Source organism: Arctopsyche grandis, chromosome 9 (assembly GCF_051622035.1).
Source record: "Arctopsyche grandis isolate Sample6627 chromosome 9, ASM5162203v2, whole genome shotgun sequence".
Lineage (NCBI taxonomy): Eukaryota > Metazoa > Arthropoda > Insecta > Trichoptera > Hydropsychidae > Arctopsyche > Arctopsyche grandis.
Window position 1 is genome coordinate 18,466,032 of NC_135363.1, and position 22,921 is coordinate 18,488,952.

Sequence of the window (22,921 nt, forward strand, 5' to 3'; positions counted from 1 at the left end):
TAGACTAGTCTCCATAGTATAATACAATAATAAAAGTAGTCGAATCAGGGGGAAATCATAGGTGGAATGCAAAATTTACATAAATATAAATAAATAAATTATAAACGAGTGGAGTAAAAAGTGGGAATGTAGTTCAGCGATCCTGCAAGGCGGGGGGAGGGAGACGGTATGTAAATGGAGAATATCGTGCATGGCGCAATGGCAATGGCAATGGCGTCGATGAGTACGTGCTTCGGTGCGCACATCACACGATCGTAATCGCACATGCCGGCGGGCTATGGTCGGTGTTTGAGGCGAGTGAACTTGAGACCGAATAAAAAGAAGCTGCCCGTCGCGGTCGCGGTCGCGGTCGTGGTCGGCGCCCGTTTCCCGATTGCACCCGATTTCTTCATCTATTCTTCACGAGTCCTGGTGTTCCCTCAGCTCTCACCGGTACCTTCAGCTCTCACCGCACGCCCCTCTCTCCCCTCCCCGCCGCGCGTCCTTCTAGGCGTCTCTACCGAGTGCTACCGAGTGCTACCCTCGCCCCTGCCCACCCCACTCCGAGCCACCCACCCCACCCCACCCCACCCCACCCCACCCCCCACTCGACACTCCTCGTGGTCTATCGTCCGATTCCATCTCCATCTCCCCGCCCCCCGCCCCACGACGACAAATATTCCAATACAGGAAATCATATGATGGTTGGTCTTAACCTTCAACTGTCAGTTGCGATTTTCTTCCGACCGTTTCGACCAATCGAAGTGCTCTGTTTAAAGCGCCGTTCGTTTGTTTTTGTCGTTTGATTTATTTGAATCGAGTTTATCGGTTGCTAGTGTTTGTTTTTTGCGCGAATGTTCCGACTGACGTTTCGATCAATTGTTGTTGTACAATCGTTGTTTTCGTATCGATTGTGCAATGCGTGTTTGTCAGCGTTGGTTTTTGTCTCGAATCCACTTGAAATTGCCTTTTTCGCCCGGTGATAGTTCCATTCGCGCGAATAACCCCTAACCCAAGATTGTCGCGTATTGAAAATAGCCTTTTATTTATAGATTAATCGTACTCGATTTCCATAATGAAAGTATGTCAACATTCGATGCGGGAAGCATTTTAAAATTTAAAATCATAAGTGACGCACTTAATATCTAGAAATAGACGATTATACAATCCGCGAGATATTATTTTGAAATTTTTTCGTTGGTCTCGTATGCGTGACGATCGTTTCCCCTTCGAAAATAGCAGGTGTGAACATTCTTGGCGATTTTCTTCTTCATTTCAACATTTGCCAATAGTGTCTTTACTTAAGCTGTTGGGTTAGAAATTTGCACATTTTCCTCTGATATTTTCTCTATATTTTTCATCTCCAACTTGTTTGTGCTATCCATTTGCGACAATCCATTTCATCTAACTTGGCATTAGGCAAACTTTAGATCTGAAATCCTATTGACCAATGAGCTGCAGAGCTTTGTCAAAACATCTTAATATTTTCTTTCTACTTCCAATCTAAATGAGAAGAGGTATTAAAAAAAGCATAATACATTATTAATAAACAAAGGGTGGTATTTGGATCCTGAATTTTTTTAAGATTGAAGTTCCTTTTTAAATCATACGAAGGTCATTGAAATTCATCAGCATATATGTACATGTTTCAGTCCAAGTGTACATTTCGTTCGTTCATGAACATACTAGTTTGTTTGTACACGAACCATTTGACCAATTTTAGTGTACACAAAAGAGCAAATTAACATTCGAACTAGTTTGTTCATGCACAAACTATTAGGCATAGGTTTAAGTATTTTCAATTGTTTGTCCCATCCTCAAAACGCATAGGTTGTGATATTTTTAATATTTAAATCATAGCAATGTTGTAATAGTTTCTCCATAGAATTACTCTTTTGAATACTTCATGTTTATGAACAAAATCATATGTCATGAACGAACCGGAGTGAATTTATTTAATGTATGTATGTGTATAAGTCGACACTTTGAGATGCAACCTTGCCGGGAACATATTTTACTTTGCTTTAAATTAATATCAAACTCTTGATTTAAAAATTGACTTAATATACTACAGAATATTTTTCGATGTAATTATATAATTATTGTATGGAAAAAGCATACTGTTGCTGACATACGCCTTACTATCGGTAGTTTCAAGGAAATGGCGGCAAAAATCTTCTACGAGGGATCTTCAGCTCGTATTACTATCTCGAAAATGCGTATACATCAACGGGGATTATATTGAAAAAAATAGTTTGAGATGTATTTTCATTGTAAAACCAAGAATTTGGCAATAAATTTTCATTTTATGATAAAATGATGCATACTTTAAAAAAATAACCTTTGCATAATATAATATAATCATTTCAAGATATCACGTCAATGTAATATCCAATACAACAATTAAATGCAATACAATACGAAAAGTTGATGTTGTATTTAAATTTAAATATCCGGGTATTCCCATGAATAATTTAAATTCAGTATAGTCATATAGTTTATCTAAATTCTTTATTCAAGAGAATTATCACCCACGATAAAAAGAACAGTTCAGTGTGTTATCAGTTATGCATACTCCATTGAAATATTTGTGTTGCTTATTCATATGCATATTTTGAATGCTGATATTGACATGTATGGGTATTGTCAGATTATTTTTATGCAAATTTTCATTATTTGATTGTAGGTGGGTTAAAATATGGATGATGATTTTAAAGGGTCTAGAAGAGGAAAACCTCAGCAACAGTTTTATCGACCTGGAAGCGGACCTCTGAAAAAGAGTCAAAATGAAATGGAGCATGCAAAATTAGAGCTGCATAACAATTCCAATGATGCACCCAGGCGCGGTCACGGTAGAAATCGGGGTGGCCGTGGTCACTTTAACAACAAAGATGCAAATCGTCACAATGACGATTTATTAGACAAATTGTCAGCTATGTCTATTGCACATAACGAAGAGCAAAAGAAAATGTACAGACAGAGAAAACCAGAACAGCAAATATATGTGCCAAAAAATAGAACTGTGTCTGAAAGGGAGGAGAATAATAGAAGTCCTTTAATTTCAGATATGCACATTTCAGAAGGAATGTCTAGAAGTACAGGTAATATTAGATTTAATGAACACAATGCACTTTCAGAGAGGCTACGACCTGATTTTGTCGATCATCAAAATAATCACGAAGGACGAATCAAACGTTATTCAGGTAACAGGAGGCATATTCATGAAATGAATGAGTTTTCGAGGCGAGAAGCGGAAAGTATAAGGAGGCTTGATAACAGACAGAATTCAGAACCTAGAAATTTATCTCCGACGAGAAAAACTTCAGTTGAAAGTCAGCCCCCACCTCGAAATCGTGACACCCGTAGTATGGAATCTTCTGCTCCCAGATATCATCATTCCAATGGTGGTAAACCACCAAGTGGAAGAAGAAATTCTACGGTTACATCTGGTCCTGAAGGTGGCAAACTCACTTGGTATAATCAGCAAAACCTGGAATCAATGCCACCTAGATTTAGAAAGAAATTCTTGGCTGAAAGTGGTTTGTTGAATAATGACGAGAGCTCTCAAGCTACATGGGATGGAAATAGTCTGGTTTTTCAAGGGTCTTCAAATTATCATCATGCCCCTAATCATCCTCCTCAATCTTGGTCTCAAACAGTACCAGCTAGAGGTAGGGGCCGTCTCAGGGAAGATGATATTGAAAAATTGAAGAAAGCTACTAATAGTTTTGCTCAAAATTTTGAATCTGGAAGTGATTCAAGATCATCGACACCTCATGCCCCTTTTGTTGCCGTGCCTCCTTCGAATCAAATAAATGTTTCCTTAGGTGTTTATCATTTTTTGTTTAAAATTGTCAATTATTATTTTTTTTATATCATATAACTACAATTTACATGAATAATTTCGATTCCAGATAATAAATACACTGATCCACATTATAAATCCCAGTCAAATATTCCCGATCGCATACAGTGTGACAGTGATCCGATGTCTCAGTCTGCAACTGGTATCAGTCAAGGAAATGGTCATTCTTGGGTTTCAGATCAATCAGATGAAATCCATTCAAATCCGAGAGAAAATTTAGCTCCTAAGCTTCCAATAAAAAATATTTCTCCTGATCGCATATCGAAAAATAGTGAAAAAGCCAATTCTGATAAACCGGAAACCATATCATCTCCTCCTCCGTCAATATGCCCGCCAGCTGAACCCGCGAGAATTGTAAGTTTTGTTTTATTTATGTCAAATTTATATTGGAAACATACGTTTAATATTTCGCAGTTGGTACATTTATAATATATATATATATATTAACTATTGGTTTTGTAATTTGAATGAATTGTACATAAATACATTATTGATACATATATTTTGTAACTTGGTAATATGCAGTACATTATATGCTAAGGTTTTTGCGCTTATTTGGGATTTGTGCTTTTGTAAAATCAGGATTGGACACAGATGGATAATTCGAGCAGCTTGGAAGATCTCAACGATGATAGATTAGACAGTTTGAAGACTGCTACATCTCATGCCATTTGTGCCATAAATAATGATGTGAAGCAACCAAGGCAAGACTCTAGACAAGGTGGGGGTGGCGATAGCAAACACGGACGGGGTTCGGGTGGCAGGCAAGGTGGAGGCCCTGAACAAAAAACGGGAGAGGGTAGAAAGAATGCTCGTAAAAGTAAAAAACGGTACGAAATTGTATATACATATATATATTTTGTTTTACGTTTTGCATTAACGTATATAAATAGCAGTAGTTGAATTTTTATACTTTGTTTCATTCATTTTATTTTTTTATCATTCTAATTGATTTAATTTCAATACTGCTATTTTACAAACTACATAATGGAATATGGGATTTATTTCTTATTCTTAATATAATATAATCAACTTTTTGCATAATCCATTTTTTGCTATGAGTGTGCTTTAGAAATTGCTTATTCAAATGTAACTCACATTATCCCATTAAATATTGTATAAAATTAAGCAAATATTGAGTAATCTTAGCATAACTTGAAATATCAATCATAGGTGTTTGTTACTTATAAATTTTATGTTGATTGATGTTTTTATTTATTTTACTTTTATTTATATATTTCTATCATTAATATATTGATGGATCTCCATTTTATATTGTTTCTAGAACTATTGTTTTCCTCATTAAATCATCCATTTTTTTGCTATTTTTCCCACAGCAGTATTTTTTTGCATTTTGTTATGAATAGTTCTTTCAATTCGATTAATCGAGGATTCATTGCAGTTGGTATGGTCTACTTGGATTTTTTTAATAAATGGTCTGGAAACTGAAAATTTGATATATTTTGTTTGTTCATCATATTTTAGCTTTATTACCCCCTTTATTTTTAACCTTATATAATTTTACCTAATGAGGTAAAGTTATTTGTTAAATATTCATTTCAAAATGCTTGTTTTTCAATGAAATTTTTTGATATAACTAATGAAATAATTAAATAATATTGAATTATTTTCCCAGTTTTTCTAACTATTGCCATGATAATTAACAATACTAATATCACTTCTTTATTTTCATTTGCATTACAGTCAAGGTGTCCGAAAAAAAAATCCTGGAAATCGGTAAGATTTTATAGAAAATTAACGTTTTAATTTTTTTTTATTAATGTCGTTTTGCTTCGTTTTGTGTACTTCATTTAAATTCTCTCAATTATTATAAATAAAGTGATAAAAATATTATTTTAGCAGAAGTTCCAGCAGAGGTAGCCATCGTAGAGAACCTAGTTGTGATAATGGTCGAAAAAGGTTGGACAGATCTCCACACAGTCAAGGTCATAATAGAGATTTGAAAGATTCTGAAGGTCGAGGATATAGTAAAGATCACAACGATATTGGCAGATCATCAAGTCATCAAAGGAATCAAAACCCCTATAGCAGAGAAAATAGCCGAGACAGGTACATACATATATTTATCTCATCTCAATTACATGTTATTTATTTATTTGTTACTATATTTGCAATTGAAACTATAAATTTGAAAATTTTTATTTGTATTTTAGGAGATGCTTCTCTCGTACAAGTAGTGGCGATCGCGGTGGACCCGGAAGTAGACCTGGTAGTCGTGATAGACGTTTTGGATCTCAACAACCTTCGACGCGAAATGCTCCTACTGCTAGAATTGATCCAGAAAATATAAAACTACCACCACCTCCTCCTCCGATTGCTCGCAATTCAAGAAATCAGGTATATTATTTATTACAGCTGTTTTTTGAATTTCCTTATTCATTTATAAATGAAAAATGTTCTTTTTATTATATACTTCAATACAATTATATTGATTTTTTTGAAATTGTAGAATCGACAAGATAGCTGGTCAGGCAAAGGTTCACGACATGCTAGTGTTGAAAGTTCTGGTGATGTTGGCACTTCACCATCACGTGTAGGAGGTGTTGGAGGCGGTGCGGGTGGTGTTGGAGGAGTTGGAGGGGGTGGAGGTGGACGTCGACGCAGAAGAAAAGATTCTGACACTCTTCGTCATCCTGGTCCATCTACATCTACATCTTCCACTAATTGGAGAGAAGAAATGCAACCAAATAATGATAGGTAATAAAAACAACCAAACACTAAAAATTGATTCATCGATTCTTACGTCAATTATAATTAAGTTTTAAAATATATTGTTTTTTTTTTGTTTTTAGATTTGATGGTGAAACAAGAAGAAACACGAGAAGTGAACCGAAAGTTGCGAATGTATCAGATAGAAGGCATGACAATGCAAGTAATTCTGTAAGTAAGGGTCTTGCTCCTGGAATATTAGTCATACCTTCGGGATTAACTGAAAATATTAGAAGCAACGATGTACCGATACCTCAACATCAAAATAGGGGGTGTGTAAAATGCGTTAATCAATTCATTTTTATGTAAAGCATCATATTGTAAGAAAATATTTTTGAACTATGTAATTTTTTTAGAAATCCTCCTACCGGTAGCGCTACGAGTCCTCAAAATCCAATGATTCAAAAATCACTTTATGATTGGCGTCATCCAAATAAACCCATTGTAGTTTTACAAGCTGCGCCGACACCCAACAATTTACAAGAATCTCAACCTGCTCCGCACAGACCTTCCGAATCAAACAGCGGAGGTCGACTGTTGTATTATGATACTAGTTCAGATAATTTTAGGACTTCACATAATCAAGATATATTACGAAATATTGAAAAAGTAGATATACAACTCCAGTGGATGTTTAAAAATGGAACCATAGAGAGTGATTGGGATAAAGTTACGCAATTACGGTAAATGATTAGCTATTAAATATTCAATATTTTAATATTCAATGTTTTAAATATTAATAATTGCTCATATTGTAGAGACTATCTTCAACGTGCATTGCGTCAGTTGCTTGCCACCGATATTAAATTTTGTGAAACAGAAAACGTTGAAAATCATTTTTGGAAGATGATATATTATAATTTTATCGAAGTAATGCGCAAAATGATGACACAAGATGAGCCGACCAAAGCGTATTATTCAGAGAAGATTAATAGTTTAATAAAGGATGGAAATTTGTTTTTCGAAGGATTGTTAGAACTTTTACAGAAAAACTATGAATTTCAATTGGATGATTACCTTAACGCTCATTACGTGTCTCCACCACGAGGCTTGGAATTTGTTGGTTTAGCTTTAATATCTGCACAAAAGATTTATATCTTCTTGGGCGATTTGGCTCGGTATAAAGAATTGATTAATGATACGAATAATTTCGCTAAAAGTAAAAATTGGTACACCAAAGCTAACCAAATCAACCCAAAAAATGGTCGTCCATATCAGAAATTGGCCATTTTATCTAGCATATCGGTAAGAAGACTATAATTTATTTTATTTTATGAGGATTAAAGCAAAATATGTGAAACATTTTGTTGTAATATTACAGAGAAGGAAGTTGGATGCCGTTTATTTTTACATGCGCAGTCTTATGAGTTCCAATCCTTTCCCATCAGCTAGGGAAAGCTTAATTACTCTGTTTGATGAGTTTAGAAAAAAGGTTTGTCTACTTATTTTATACTTACGTGTTATATTTAGGTTCACTTCCGATATATAACGTGTATTTTTTTATATTTGTGCTGCAGTATCAGAATTATGGCAGTGTAAGTATTTTTTTAATTGAATCCTAACACTGCTGTAGTTGTAAAGCCACGATTAAAAGCCTATGGAGATGCTATATTAATCATCTTTGTTTTTATTTAGTATGAGGCGAATGAACGAAAACGACAAGCAGAGCGTCAACGAGCTGTCGAAGTTGTGAGCGGCGCACGAGGTCTCAGGAGAGAGGTTTGGACAAGACCTGGCGGTAGAAGAACTACGACATTACTTCAAGCTGATCGTTTAGCTGCACGTGCCGCTTTGAGTGATGACGAAGAGTTGGCATCGATGACAAGTATTGAGGTGATTGTCACATGACAGTATAAATATTAGTGCTTCCAATCCCGGAAGGTTACTTCAGCACCGGGATTGCGGTGCTGGGAATTTCCGATCCCGGGATCCCGGTGCTAGCACCAGGATTTCAAATGTATAAGAAAAAAAGTTCAATTGCATGTTTTCATATTTCAAAAACGTTCAATTGCATTTTGCAAACTCTCCCGATGTTTCACGCAAAATATACACCCACATTGGCATACTAATTTTGAGAGTTTGGCTACATTCTTTAAATTTTCGGTTCGCATCCATAAATTTGTAAGATTAAATAAAACACATCTGAAAATGTAATTAAATAAAGTAAAAAAGATCGCTTTGATTCATTGATTCGTTTTATACAAATAGTTTGTACCGTCTAGTAATTATTCAACGAAACAATCTACCTAATATAAAATAACTCCAATTACATTTACTTTATGTAAAAAATTCGGATGTGACCAACCTACGACTTTATCTTTGTATTTGAGGAATATAAGAAGGATAAAAAACAAAATTCGATAATCGAACATATGTATGTATATACACGGTCACACATACCGGCTATGAGCGTTTTCAATACAAATTGTAGGATAACTTACACAAGACTAAAGTTCTACTTCCGGCTTACGAATTCCGACCAAAACCTTATCAACTCTATGTTAGTACAAAAATAATACAAATATAAATTTTCAGCTAAATATGTTCAAGTAAATATGTGGAAAGAATCGTTGTCACAACATTTTTGACTTTTCTAAGAGAAAAAATCCCACCTGTTTTATTGTATGTAGTATTTTTCGCAAGCCGGTGTCAAAACGGGTCAGAGAAAACAAATGGACTATGATTGTCATTGCTCATCCAACTATTGTTCATTATATAATGTTGTTTTATGATTATTACTTATTATTTTTGTAAAAATAATATTTATACAGACATTTTTCCAGCACCGTAATCCCGGTATTCAGACTAGTTTCAGCACCGGGATTGATGGTACCAGAAAACACCGGGATCCCGGGATTGGAAGCCTTAATAAATATGCATATGTATTTGATTATAAGTGTCGTTTTTTATTAATGTTGATTTCATTTTATTTTTCAGCTTAACAAAAGATTTGTTATCAGTTATTTACATGTACATGGAAAGCTCATTACTAAAATTGGGTAAGTTATTTTTAATAATGTTCGTTATATAGTGAATTTTTTGCAAGGCTTCAATTATACAATACAAAAAAATTTCGTGTAGTAAATTTTACGTTACAAAACAAGTATGTTTCTGGTTTGTTTGTGTATGCATTTATGCAAATCACCTTGAGCGTAACTTTTTCAATAATTGCCTGTATATTGCCAAATATTGCGTTCTTCCCGTAAGGTAGGAGTAATTATACTGACGTACATACATGTATGCAAATCACCCAGCTTCTTCCTGAATACTTAAATTGCACTGCCAAATTACTGCATTTTAAAAATGTTTACAAGCTCCACTTTGTCGTTCGCCTCCATTATCCTCCTGTGTATGTGACTGAGCCTTTTTCCTCGTGCTTGAGAAGCGTATTTCACGCTGATCTTTATTGTTGTTTTCGAACAAGAGCATCGACCTGTTAAAGTTATCTGTAAAAAGCGAGCTAATAAGAGGCTAGTAATAAATCTATCAAGATTACATATTTGCAAACGATTTCTTATAGGCAAAAAATTAAATGGCCATTATTTTAATCAATTTCGGTAAGTATATAAATCAGTTTTCGGCCAGTATTTAATTAAAAAAATGGTCAGTATTATATTATTATATGTTGGTATAAATACCAAACGAGCACTATACAAATCTGACGTACATTCGCCAGAACAAATAGCAATGCCTGTCAGATGGAATTGTCTATCAAGATCGTGTTAACCTTGTGTTGATACCAATCAAACAGATATACTGGCTGGGTGACCGTCACCGCACCGACAATCAAAAAACCGAAAATGTTCGTTTACCATGCATACATATGAAAAACGGTTAGTATATATGTATATCAGTGGCGTGCGGTAAAACTCTCTCTCTCCCCGTCGTACATCCTCACTTAATTTGCGCGAGCAGAATACAAGAGGAACAGGCTTTTCCTCCCGTATCCTGCGCGCGCACATTAAACTAGGCTGTATGACATGCCACTGATATATATATTATATATGTATACATAGTACCGTTTACCATACACACTTTTTTTTTTGATCTTTCGACTTAAGATCTTTCGATTTTCGATCTTTGCCTTCCGATATTTGCTTTTTCGATCTTTTGACTTTCGGTGCCGTGAGGTAGACCCATACTGGCCATTTGTCAAAATCAAACTTACTATTTAACATTAATACCGTATCATTTATGTTTAAATACTGACTATTTAATATATAAATACTGACTTGTTATCATATACATATAGTATATATAAGTGGTCAGTACATATTATATACTGACCATTTGTAAACTGAACGACGGATACTGGCCGTTTACTATAAATACTGGCCACTTACTATAAATACTGACCTTTTTTAAAAATAAATACTGACAAAAATAGACTAAAATACTTAATAAAAAAAAATACAAACCTTTCTTATCTATTCCCCCTATTGAAAGTTGATTTAAACTTTCGATTTTATTAGCTTGCATCTGATGTTTATGTAAATTGTTTTCGCTACTTCCATATATCTAATATATAATTTCGTAAGTATTGTTGGTTGGTAATCGAAAACAAATCAGTTTCTATGACGATTCGATATATATTTTTTCGATTCAAATAAATTTAATAAAAAAAAAAAAGAATATTTACTATTAGATTCGCCATGTTCACAGCTTAACTGTTTATGTTACAAATACTGAGCGAAGCCGGATAAAACAACTATATATACATATATAAAACAGGAAATCAACATCCTCATTTATTTATCGACTTGTACATATAGCGCATGTGTTCTAATTAACTTATTAATACATTATGTTAACTTTGAAACATAAATAATGAATATGAGATTGAAAAGACTGAATCTTTACACTTTGGAGACGAGAAGAATGAGAGGCGATCTAATTGAAGTCTATAACATTATAAAAAACCATTACAATTGTCCAGTGCCGGCCTTACACCCAATGGCCCAAATTACAACACTTAGAAAAAAAATTTTGCTTCAGCGCTCTAATCTAAAATTTTGTATGGCTTTTGGCGCTCTAATTTTAAATTTTAGAGCGCCTTTGGCGCATCGTGCGGCGCCCTAACTTATTTGGCGCCTTCCGGCCGACCCAGCCCCCCCCTAAAACCGGCACTGCAATTGTCCTATGATAAACCTCCTTACGTTTAACAAATACAGTACTTATCTCTCAGACTCCAAAAAAATATTTATTACAAAATTATTGGAGAATTCTCCTTTTCAAATAGACTGGTTTAAGTTTGGAATAGTCTATCCAGGGAATTAATAACTTCTAATAACTTAAACCTTTTTAAAAATAGACTTGATGATTTCCTTAAATTAAATGGGTTTTTGTTAAGTTCTTCCTTTTTATTTTTTGTATTTTCTTTTGTTTGTTTTATTTTCTTCTATTTCGAGTGGTTAATATTTTCTTTTTGGTTTTCTTTGTTGTTTTTTTTTCTTTATCTTATTTAATATTTGTATTTCTGTATTACTGTAGTATGATTGTCAAACCCCTTGGGGTTCATTGGCTTTGCCGTCTTTCCCAAGTATTCTTAAATAAATAATCTTGAATATTGTACGTACATATGTACATACATACATACATATACAGGATCTGTGAATTTTTTTTGTATATACTTGAAAATTACTTTTTATTTGCAACATCTGCATTTATGTATTTTCCTCAGATTTTGAGGAAGCGTGATTGACTGCCGTACCCTTGGGTTGTTTTTCTCTTTTTACCTCAGGGTACGAATCGTTGAACGATTATGGAGGATTTGTATGCACCGAAAGTATCCTGCAATTGCGATAATGGTCTGCACGCCACAGCTCTGCAATTATGTCCACTATTTATGCATTTTTTCTGGTTTTAAACCTTCCTTAAGATTTAGAACTTTCATTAAGTATACTCATTTGATTTTCAAATAAATTCGATTCAAATACATTTAATAAAATAAACATATGAATGTTCACTATTAGATTACCCATTTATTTATATTACACATACCGAGCGAAGTTGGGTCAAATCACTAGTTACATATCTATAACATCCACTCTATGTATTTCTAAAGCAATATTTTCTGTGTAATCCGGAACCTCAGGTGCAGCTTGTATACATATTTATTCGCCCATTCTATCCTTATTTGTTATTCTAATGAGTTTGCCCGTGGTGGTGTCGTCGCATACGGAACATTTATTGCCCGTAATAATACAGATATTTCTATAATTTCGCACTAATTTTGCATTGCAGCATGGAAACGCTGTCGGAGAGTGCAACACTGATGCTGCGTCAATTCCGTGCTCTGCTTCGACTCTCACCATTGCCGATCAACTGCAGTAGACTCCTTCAGCTGACGGCGCTCAATATGTTCGCCATCGAATCGGCACAACTGAAAGGTATACTATTTCTGTGTATAAATGTTTAAATGCAATTTGTATTCCACAGTGTATGTAGGTAATGCACATGCTGCGATTCGGAAAACTCACAACCAAAGTAAATCTTTCATCCTAGGCTATTTCACCCTCGCTGAGAACATAAATTGGCTTTTGATATATTATATGAACGTATGCACTTTGTGGTGCGTGTTTGTTGCAACAGCGTCTAATTTTAGCTCGCGTATACATATCTCTGGTCGTTATTCTTTTTTAATCGAATTCCGCTCATAATGCAGGCAAACAACCGCAAAAGCCTCTCAATGTGGTGCATTCTACAGTTTTTTTTTTAATTTTTTTTATCACATTATTTTCGAAAATCTCTCATTATAACCCACTAGTACTATCACTGAGGTCGTATCTGCAATATACGACGCTGTCCGTATCATATTTCGCTTATTTTTCTTCTAGGTTTTGTTTTCGCAGTCAGCGTTCTCGTTTATATTGTAGATTATTATTGTGCACCACGATCGGGGAGTGCATGGCAATTGCAGTCTTGAGCAATAATGGCCAGCGTTCAATTACGCGTGTTTACGATACAACGCGAAAATATGTAGACCGAACGGGGGATTTTTTGTTTGCGTTTTTTTTTGTCGTCTGATATCTTCCCATGGCTGATGACAGTCATCCTAGCTGTAGCAGATTCCGATTTCGGCAATAACGTATCATTAGGCGTATCGACCCCGACTCTGACCCTCATGGGAACTTTGCGGACCGCAATCGACCAGGTTGTTTTTCAGCTCGTACTGCCTTTTCTCTGTCAAAATTGCTCACGTTTCGCCTCGATATGAAGTGCATACCGACGGATGCACACCTCAACTGCAGTCGAAAATCTTTCAATTGACACTGATTTGAACTAATATTGCATGCCCATAATTTACCCTCTATACTAGTGTTCCACAAACTTACAACGTGCTCCTTTGGAGGCGTATATTTTATTGATGTACCCGCAATTTTGATAATTAACATTCAATATTATATGACGAGATAATGACAACCTATAATGCAAATTTTATAAGATATAGTGTAAAAATGAAAAAGTTACAGGCGTTTAAACAATTAAAATCTGACAAGACGATTGGGTGGCGGAAAGTCAAACATATAAGGTTACTGACCACTAAACGTCAATATTTCCAAAAGTTTTGCATTTTTAAACTTGTCTATTACGATTATTTTCACCATCGAACTATAAAAATCGATTGAAATTTCCATCGTTGACCAAACCGCGCAAATTGGCAAAGTTTCAAAACGATCGGAAGACTAGGAAATTTAGCTCAATTGCTTGTAAAGTGAAACATAGAAGAGCCTTTTAAAAATAGGATATAATTAGGAGGGGGTCCAAATATATTTAAGAACTTTATCCGACAGAACTAAATATTCAAAACCAACGTTTAACTAAGTTGACGTAAGATCATCTTGCTCAAATATTTTCATAAAACTATAAGCTTTTTCTTTGGGCTATAGAAGTAGTATATGTAATTGTTAATTTGGGTACAATTTGAAAATTTCTATCCATCCATCTTATACTTAATTGTAAGTTGTATATACCTACATATATACTAGGGTTCTCAATTATTCATGGCTTTCGAATATTCGAATAATATTCTCATTTTTTTCGACTTTCACCAGTATTGATTTAAATAAACAATTATTGAAAAAAATTAACAAATTGTCAATAAAATATTATATAAGCCCTGCCATGCACAGATTCATCGAACGCCCGGCGCGGCCTGCCCCAAAATGACCCTCTGCACCTTTTTCGGGAAAATTGTATGCTTGTATTTATCCTTGCTTGACAGTGATCGATAACGGTGTATCCCATATTTGAAGAAATGTAGGAGACCACCCACAGCGAGGAGCTATGCACACGATGTGCCGTTCACCGCTCTGTGTTTTCGTCCTTATCGGCATAGGGGGCGCTCGGGTATATTGAATGAAAAAATGACTACCTATATACACATGTACATATAAAATAAAATAAAAATATTGCTCGAATGTATAATTTCTTTATTCTAAGATACTTATTTCAAATTTCATTCTAAATGGTATGGTGACATTTATAGAGCGTCATCATCGGCCGTAGTAGCATCGACGAGTCCATCGGCAACTTTATGAAACAAGTTGTACCGTCGGAAGTGGCGTCTCTGCAACGATCCCGTATCGGTTCTGGTTTGGCGACCCGCTGAGACTGCCGTCTCAATTTATCATAGTCCTCACGAGGCGTGATTAAACGCGCCTTTACAACACGATTAAAAGCGTGTAGCGCCGGAAGCCTCCAACCGGGCCCTTCCGTTTGTTTCATTTTCAGTGCAATTTTTTACGTTGTGTTGTTACGGCTTTGAGGCGAATCTGTCTCGGCGAAATGTCCCTTTCGTTCTATGATGGTTGCAATTATGTACATATTGTATGTACGGTTTCCGCACACGCTCCCTTCCTTTGGCCGACGTTAATTTTAAATGGCCGGCGCCACGGATGGCGACTGTTATCGGCGACCTGGCGACGCCGATAGAACCGCTCTTGCTTCCAACACAGATGCCAGATTCTTCACGATCGCTAATTTCGCTGTCGGTTCTGTTCTGACGTCTCGTTTTTGTAATTCCAATGTTTGATTTGTTTATTTTATCTTTTGGCATCTGTTTTTTTTTATCGAACTAAGTTTTTCATTTCATATGACGGATGTCTCCAATACGGAGGAGTCATAGATTTTGGTTTTCAATATCACGATTCGTATTTCAGTATTATTTCTTTCGAAACATGGTATGTATGTAATATGCAGTGGCGTAGTCGGGCCAGGTCGCCGCCCTGGTACTTCTTGTTGAGCCAGGTCGCCGCCTTGGTACTTTGATATAAAAATTGTTTTTCGAGTACAATTAAAAAAAATAGTTTTGCTTATATTTCATATAAAATTTTGTATACCAAATATTGTGAGCAGACTCTCGTTTAAACATTCGGTGACTAGAACCGTATCCTCACTCAACCCATTTCAGCCCATTTGAGTGCAGAAATTTTTTTAATAACTATATACACTTTGAATGATGCCGAAATCGAATCATCTAACAAAATTTTCAGAACTGTATATTATATTGCAAAAAATTATAAGCCTTACTCGAAACATTTTGATTGACTTTTCAAGCTAATTAGCATTTGATTTTTTTTATAAATATTTGTACTACCAATATTAGGATACATATTTTTTAAGTATTGAAAAAAGCGGGGGGGGGGGGGGGGGTCGTAAAAATTAAACACCGCCCTGGTACTTTTTATTTAGCACTACATCACTGGTTATACATATGTATTTATTTCCTATATATTTTTAAGTATATATGTTTTTTCCATTGAAATTTTTGATGTGAAACACTACATTGTTTTATGTCGGGTATGTGTATTTTATTGTGCTTGGCAGGTTTTTTTTTGTATAGGAAACAAATACGTATTTATAGATTTAAAATGTTTTAGAGATTACAAAGTAACGGTATAAATCTTGTATATTCAATTTATTTTTACCCATCGATTATTCATTGATGGATAAAAATGTGCCAATTTTAACATTGCGAATTTTGTTTTCTTAAACTATGTCAAATGAATTTTCAAACATGTTAATGACGATTATATTTCACTATCCACTAAGCGGCAACAATTGAAATCTCTATCGGGGACCAAACCTCGCAAAATGCCAAAGTTTCAAAGCAATAGGAAGAGTTTAAGGGCGAAAACACACAGCAAGGAACGTGGCACATGATTTTTGTAGATACTTTGAAACATGCGAAAAAAAAAATGTCCAGCACACACCGTCTCATAATCACCCCCTGGAGTGTTTTCGGTAAAAATGTATCCTTGCTTGACAGTGATCGATAACGTTGTATCCCATATTGGAATAAATGTAAGAGACCCCCACAGCGGGGAGCCAAGCAAACGACCTGCTGTTCTTCTCTGTGTGATTTCGCCCTTATGAGGTTTGTCCAAAACAATCGAAAAGTGAAACTATGGGTAAACCTTGTAATAAAAATGATCTGTTTTATTTAAATTGAAGCTTGTCTCATATATATTTTGTGTTTGACTTGACCTGTTTGCATATTTTGCTATGTAAATAGTAGGATTCTGATTAGAAATGAAAGGGATTTTATTTTTAATGATTTATATTTTGCGGTGCGAGACTAAAAGTACATACGAAATATCTACGATGTTAAAATTTAAGCGTATATATTAATGCTTTAATGGAATTTGAACAGTCGTTTGGCCTACATAATAGTTAATTATAAATTTAATGGATCTCTCGTAGTTTGTGTGCGTTAAATCACATGAGTGAGATAATGTTGTGATTAAAGTTTTTAAATGCTTCTAAAACGTTTGATAAAAACTGTCGCAGTTTTATCTCCGCCTGAACGTTAGTGGGTGTACTAGATTTATCATACATACCTCAACAAATTCACTTTTGTCGTTCCTCCTTTCGGAGTGCGTTTGTCAAAGATTAATAGAATGTAGTGCTTGCAGAAAATGGCAATAGATTTTTTATTTCCACTTCGTTTAATCGAATCGCTGTTGTACATATTTCAGAACGACATTTTTTTGCTTTCTATTTCTACTCGAATGTAAGTTTTTCTTGATAATGTTAATTTTCCGGCCGCAGACGCGTTTTCTTATTTATCGATTAGGGTTAAACTTTAAGAGCGTGTTTTTATCACGCACTCTGGTCTATTTATAAGTGAATCTCACATGGCCATAAATTTAGTTCTGGTTTGCGCGTACATGCGTTTTACGGTGACTGCAAAAGCGGAAAATAGTATACAACGAACAAAACAAACAAAAAAAATTCGAATCCTGGGAGGGTCCTATGCGCATCTTTTGGTTAATAATATACGTGAGATAAATGTATGTAAATATCCGGTAAACGGCGATAAATAACTAGTCGGCGATCTATCTATTAAAATATTATCGCTTTTATTCAAATCGCGACACGGTAGACATATCAGGCGCGCTTAATCGACAACATTGTTGTGTCGATTATATCAATTACATATCGCCGTATATGGACCATTATATTCACATTGACCGTGGATATCGTGCGAAAATTTTTTATTACCCCGTATTTATAAAAATACATAAAATTTTCACGCTGTTTAGCCGCATTATGGTATCGCTATATCGGTATAGCCAATTAGGATTTTACGAGCTTTATGGAAAATTACACTATTAAAATCGTACATTTTACATTACGATTAGGTATTAATTATATTGCATTTAGATTTTCTATTGATTTTAAAAACTGTAATTATTTTTTTTTGTCGTATGCATTAGCTCGTCTGATAAAAATATTTATCCCAGGACAAATTGAATAGTTTAATGATATCCCGTTTTTAAGTCTTCGGCGTAAGTTTCAGTGGAATTCATGTAACTGCCGTACTCAATAATAGTCTGCAAAAGTTACCGTTCGCTTATTGTTTACTATATTGCCTTATAAGAGAAGCTTTATCACCGTATATATCTAGAACTGGTCTTAAAGGTACAATTTGAATTTGAATTTGCAATTTTAATACTATCAACCTTCCTATATCGCGCTAAATCCATTTTGCAGGAATTTAATAAAATATGGCCTTTTAGGTATGATGAAACTTTACGATAATTAAAAATATGCGTAATCCTAAAAATATGTGACTTAGTATGATAATCGAGTATAAATTAATGTACTTATATATGTACATACATACATAGTAAAAATGCAACTCTGTATTTAGTGCTGTTTTTATGCGTGTACGATAATTAAAAATATGCATAATTTAAAAAATATGTGACTTGGTATGATAATCGACTATAAATTAATGTACTTATATACATACATAAATAGTAAAAATGCAGCTCTGTATTTAGTGCTGTTTTTATGCGTGTATATTTCGTACAAACTCCCTCGTAAATTTAGCAATTCACGGACGTACAAGTAATAGAGGATGGCATACTATACATAACGAAAGAAACACGATCGTTTATCCTTCCAATTACCATACATTATGAAGTTGTTACGTCTGTGTGTGCAGCAGCTTCTTCGTAAGTAAGAATAATTACTCAATTCTCGCACAGATCGGGAGCACGTTCTGCGACTGTAGGAATGCCATCCATTCAGACTGGATTTTTCCACGAAAATTTCCCTCACGAAGCTGCCTTCCGAAATCCATCGACGCGTCTATAGGGTTATGTGGTGTTGTCGTGGTCGTGTTATCTATCTTCCTACGTGCTTCTGCGGTGTAGGCAGGGTGGGCGGGTGGCTGCGGGGGAGTGGGGGGGGGGGAGAGCTGGTGGGGCAGTGACCCTCAGCCAGCAAGGCTGCTTCAAGGCCGTCAGCGCCTCCGCCCTCGCCCTCGCCCCCGCCGGATGTCCCCTTACAGCGGATGTTGCTCTTGAGCTAATGCGCAGCCGTCGATGTGCCGCTTGTTTGCTATTGCTATGTGACCAACCGTGCTACATTCACGTCATTCGCATCAGCGTTATTCAATGTGCTCGAATTCGACTGCCCGATTCAATTTTGATGTCTCGAATTGGATCCCGAAATTGATGAGATTTGTGCGAAGTCTACGAAGGGATACTTGTCGTTGTTTTATTTCTCCGATAGGATATCTTCGGACCGGAAATTGGCTCGGTTCGCTCTCACTGTGGGAATATTTTGATAAGCATCTTTTCAAAACGGTTCAATTGAAAATTTGTACCGGTAGTTTTACATATTCGCTTAGCTTTCGATAAAAATCTGCTGACCAAAAGTGGTTATGTTAATACATAGTTGTTTTACAATATGATAATTTCGGTGTTAATCTTTTTATATATTTTTTTAAAATTAATTTGCTTAATGTTCATCGAGGCACAAACAGATAAATCTGACATCGAAGGATTACCGCTGTGAAGTCGCCTTAACCCTTTGCCCGCGTCACCAAATTTAGCGAATATGCCCTGTACGCGGCTGCTTTTTTGCGGATTTTGTTATCTCGTTTTCGACTATAAATATAGGTTGTAATATTTTTTTTAATTTTATAACCTATATTTATTTTTTTTGACTACTGCCATCTATTGAATTTGGTAAAGTATAAATTTAGTAACATTTTCAACCAAGTTATAAAATTTTAAAACAATAGACGGCTCTTATACAGGTTGGAACTTCCAAGACATCTATGCGTGTCTCGCGCGCTGAGGGCATGTTCGCTAGGACATGTATAGTAGTCGTACGCGGTGGAAAGGTTAAGGGAGTTTTAATTGGTATCCATCACTATCCCTTTCAACACGGTCGTAAAATGCAGCCAGGACCGCCAAGAGGAATCCCCAGCCCTTGGAAAAATTATTCCGGGCCCTATAACAAATTTCAAAAGATATATTTTTAATATGCGAAAAATCTATCGGAACTAATAGAAAAATACCTATATGTTGGTTGTTATTTTTTAAAATAGTTGAATAAGATAGGTAATGATTAACAGGTATGATTTCCGACACGGGACCACGAATAGTCCGGGCTCTGGAACTTTACCCCGGTTTCCCACCCCTTTCCACGGCCCTGACTGCAGCGGAAGGTCATCGATGCTCTTCGACCATGTCGTATATTTGTATACGTTATTAAACAATATTAAACAAACCGCGCAACATGGCAAAGTTTCAAAACGATCTGAAGACTAGGAAATTTACCGCAATCGTTTGCGAAGTAAAACATAGAAAAGTCTTGTAAAAGAAGCTATGCATAATGTCGCTCGCTGTTTGTTTTGGTTTCCTTATTCAAAGTACAGACACAGTGGTACGCGACACGAGTTTTTTATTATAGTTTTGCACGTGCAAAAAAAACGTTGGCATCCCTAATCTGTATCGTCGCGATCTTTTCGAAAACTCACCCGCTGGAGTATTTTTGGTGATATTTACCCTTGTGTTGACATGGGTTTGATAGCGATCTATAACAATGATTCCCATATTTGAGTAACTTCTCAAAGTAATAATATCATTAGAATTAACAATGACATGAAGACAGCTGGAGACTGCCTACGCGTACCGTGGTTTACTTTTGAGTGTTATTTTTGCTAACATTTAAGTGCCCATTCTGCCTTTTTGTTGATATCCGTTTTTCGATACCTTTTTTTTCCAAAATTATAATCCTGGATTAAAATCAATATTCATTATATCAAAAGCATTCCATCATGATTTTTATTATGTTTGCATTCATTAGTTTTAGCATCTGTATGTATGTATGTATGTATGCAGAAGTAACGTGAAAATTTTGGGTTGAACACAACAGTTTTTCTTTGAATGAACGTATGTATGTACTTTCTAAACATAATTAAGGATGCATATCTCTCTGAAAGCCATACAATATTATACTACTCCTCGGTTGGATTGCCTTTACAAATATCGCAGATAGAGTGCATACTATTTGCAGGAGCCGTAATGCGAGGCGAACTTGATAGACAAATATGTGCGGAATTAATTTAAGGCCGCACGAGTGCTCTAAAGAAGTGCCGTCGTTTCCTGTCGCAGGTCATTTTCCTCGGTATGCATTAATGACGTTATTTAATTTTCGCAGATACGACGACTTCTATCGTCGGAGGTGGCTATCGCAGCGAGGTGCAGGAGCGAGCCTTGGCCGTTTCCCTGAGGATGTTCGGTGCATTACTGGAAAGGTGTTGCACCCTGCTGTTGGCGCCTACGCCCACGACCAGGCCTAGACTTCCTGTCCACGACGACGTCATAGTCATGCTTCCAGCTATCAAGGTATGTACGACCACGTTCAATACATTGTGAGAATTTTATTTTTATAAAAACACTTCTATATTAGCTTTGTAAACATCTACAGGGGTGACCTGTAAAGACACCGTGGTATACTTGTTTATTAAAATAAATAAATAAATAAATCTACATATGTATGTGTATAAACATTTTTTTACCTGTCTTTTTTCCAAAGCTTGAACACAGGCGAAAACAATTCAAATTTATATGACTGAAATGCGCAGTACTTATCTGAAATTATTTTCAAAATAAAGATGAACTTTCTTTTAACATTTTTAAATCAGCATAAGCATACATTTTTTAGGGTCAAAACGTTTCAAATAGACTCGAAGGTTTGGCAAATGGACACGAGAAAGATGCGATGCGATGCTTATGTGATGAAAACGTTTACTTTTCGATAAACAGACTTAAATAGTAATTTTTACAATTAACTGAAATTGTCTTGTGTTGAACAGATTACCGATTAAAAGCTGTGCTTCGGGCACAAATGTTATAAAATGATTACATTCCTCGTATAACTGTTTTGAGAATGCAGTACTACTGTTTATTTTGAATTATGATTTTTTCATAGAACGTTTGTTTGAAAATACTCATACCAAATTAGTTGTAAGGAAGTCATCATCATCATCATCTTCTACAGCCGTTCACCATCCACTGCTGGATGAAGACCTCTCCAACACGCTTTAACTCGTCTCTGTTTTGCGCAACTCATCTATCTCATCCCACACATTTTCCCAATTTCTTCTACCCATCTTCCCTTCTTCCTTTTACCATTTTACATTCTCTTGGGTACCATTTTAACACTTCTTTTGTCTACCTTTCGTCCATTCGTCTAGCCACGTGGCCCGCCCATTGCCATGTCAATCTCTTTACTCTATCCACTACCCTTGTCATACTTCTCACCCACGTGTTACGCTTCCAGTCTTTCCTCGTTATGCCGAGCATACAGCGTTCCATACTTTTTTGAGTGCATTGGACTTTGTGTAGCATCTTGGCGTTCAATGTCCAGATTTCACATCCATGTCATAACTGGCAAAACGCATTGATCAAAGATCTGATTCTTTAGGCAGAGTGGCATTTTTGATTTAAAAACAACATTCATTCGTCGAAATGCACTCCATCCTACATAATTTCATACGTCTCTTTATATCTACTACCGAACATGTATATTATATGACCT

At 35.5% G+C, this 22,921-nt stretch overlaps 1 protein-coding gene across 9 annotated transcripts in view; it reads left to right on the plus strand.

Annotated features, from left to right (window-relative positions):
- The first annotated feature begins 212 nt into the window (after positions 1-212).
- Smg6 (Smg6 nonsense mediated mRNA decay factor) overlaps positions 213-22,921 on the plus strand; it is a 58,084-nt gene continuing 35,375 nt past the window's right edge. Inside the window, exons 1-17 of one of the 9 annotated variants that reach the window (XM_077438304.1) lie at positions 263-432; positions 2,666-3,080; positions 3,183-3,806; positions 3,894-4,198; positions 4,427-4,674; positions 5,549-5,581; positions 5,705-5,914; positions 6,019-6,202; positions 6,315-6,562; positions 6,658-6,846; positions 6,931-7,257; positions 7,333-7,819; positions 7,896-8,006; positions 8,210-8,407; positions 9,512-9,573; positions 12,818-12,963; positions 21,539-21,726. In XM_077438304.1, the coding sequence (XP_077294430.1) occupies positions 2,678-3,080; positions 3,183-3,806; positions 3,894-4,198; positions 4,427-4,674; positions 5,549-5,581; positions 5,705-5,914; positions 6,019-6,202; positions 6,315-6,562; positions 6,658-6,846; positions 6,931-7,257; positions 7,333-7,819; positions 7,896-8,006; positions 8,210-8,407; positions 9,512-9,573; positions 12,818-12,963; positions 21,539-21,726 (3,963 nt within the window). In that variant the 5' untranslated portion in view covers positions 263-432; positions 2,666-2,677. Of the gene's footprint in view, positions 433-2,665; positions 3,807-3,893; positions 4,199-4,426; positions 4,675-5,548; positions 5,582-5,704; positions 5,915-6,018; positions 6,203-6,314; positions 6,563-6,657; positions 6,847-6,930; positions 7,258-7,332; positions 7,820-7,895; positions 8,007-8,209; positions 8,408-9,511; positions 9,574-12,817; positions 12,964-21,538; positions 21,727-22,921 lie in introns of all 9 variants that reach the window. The other 8 variants (XM_077438298.1, XM_077438297.1, XM_077438299.1 and 5 more) reach the window with 8 other exon arrangements.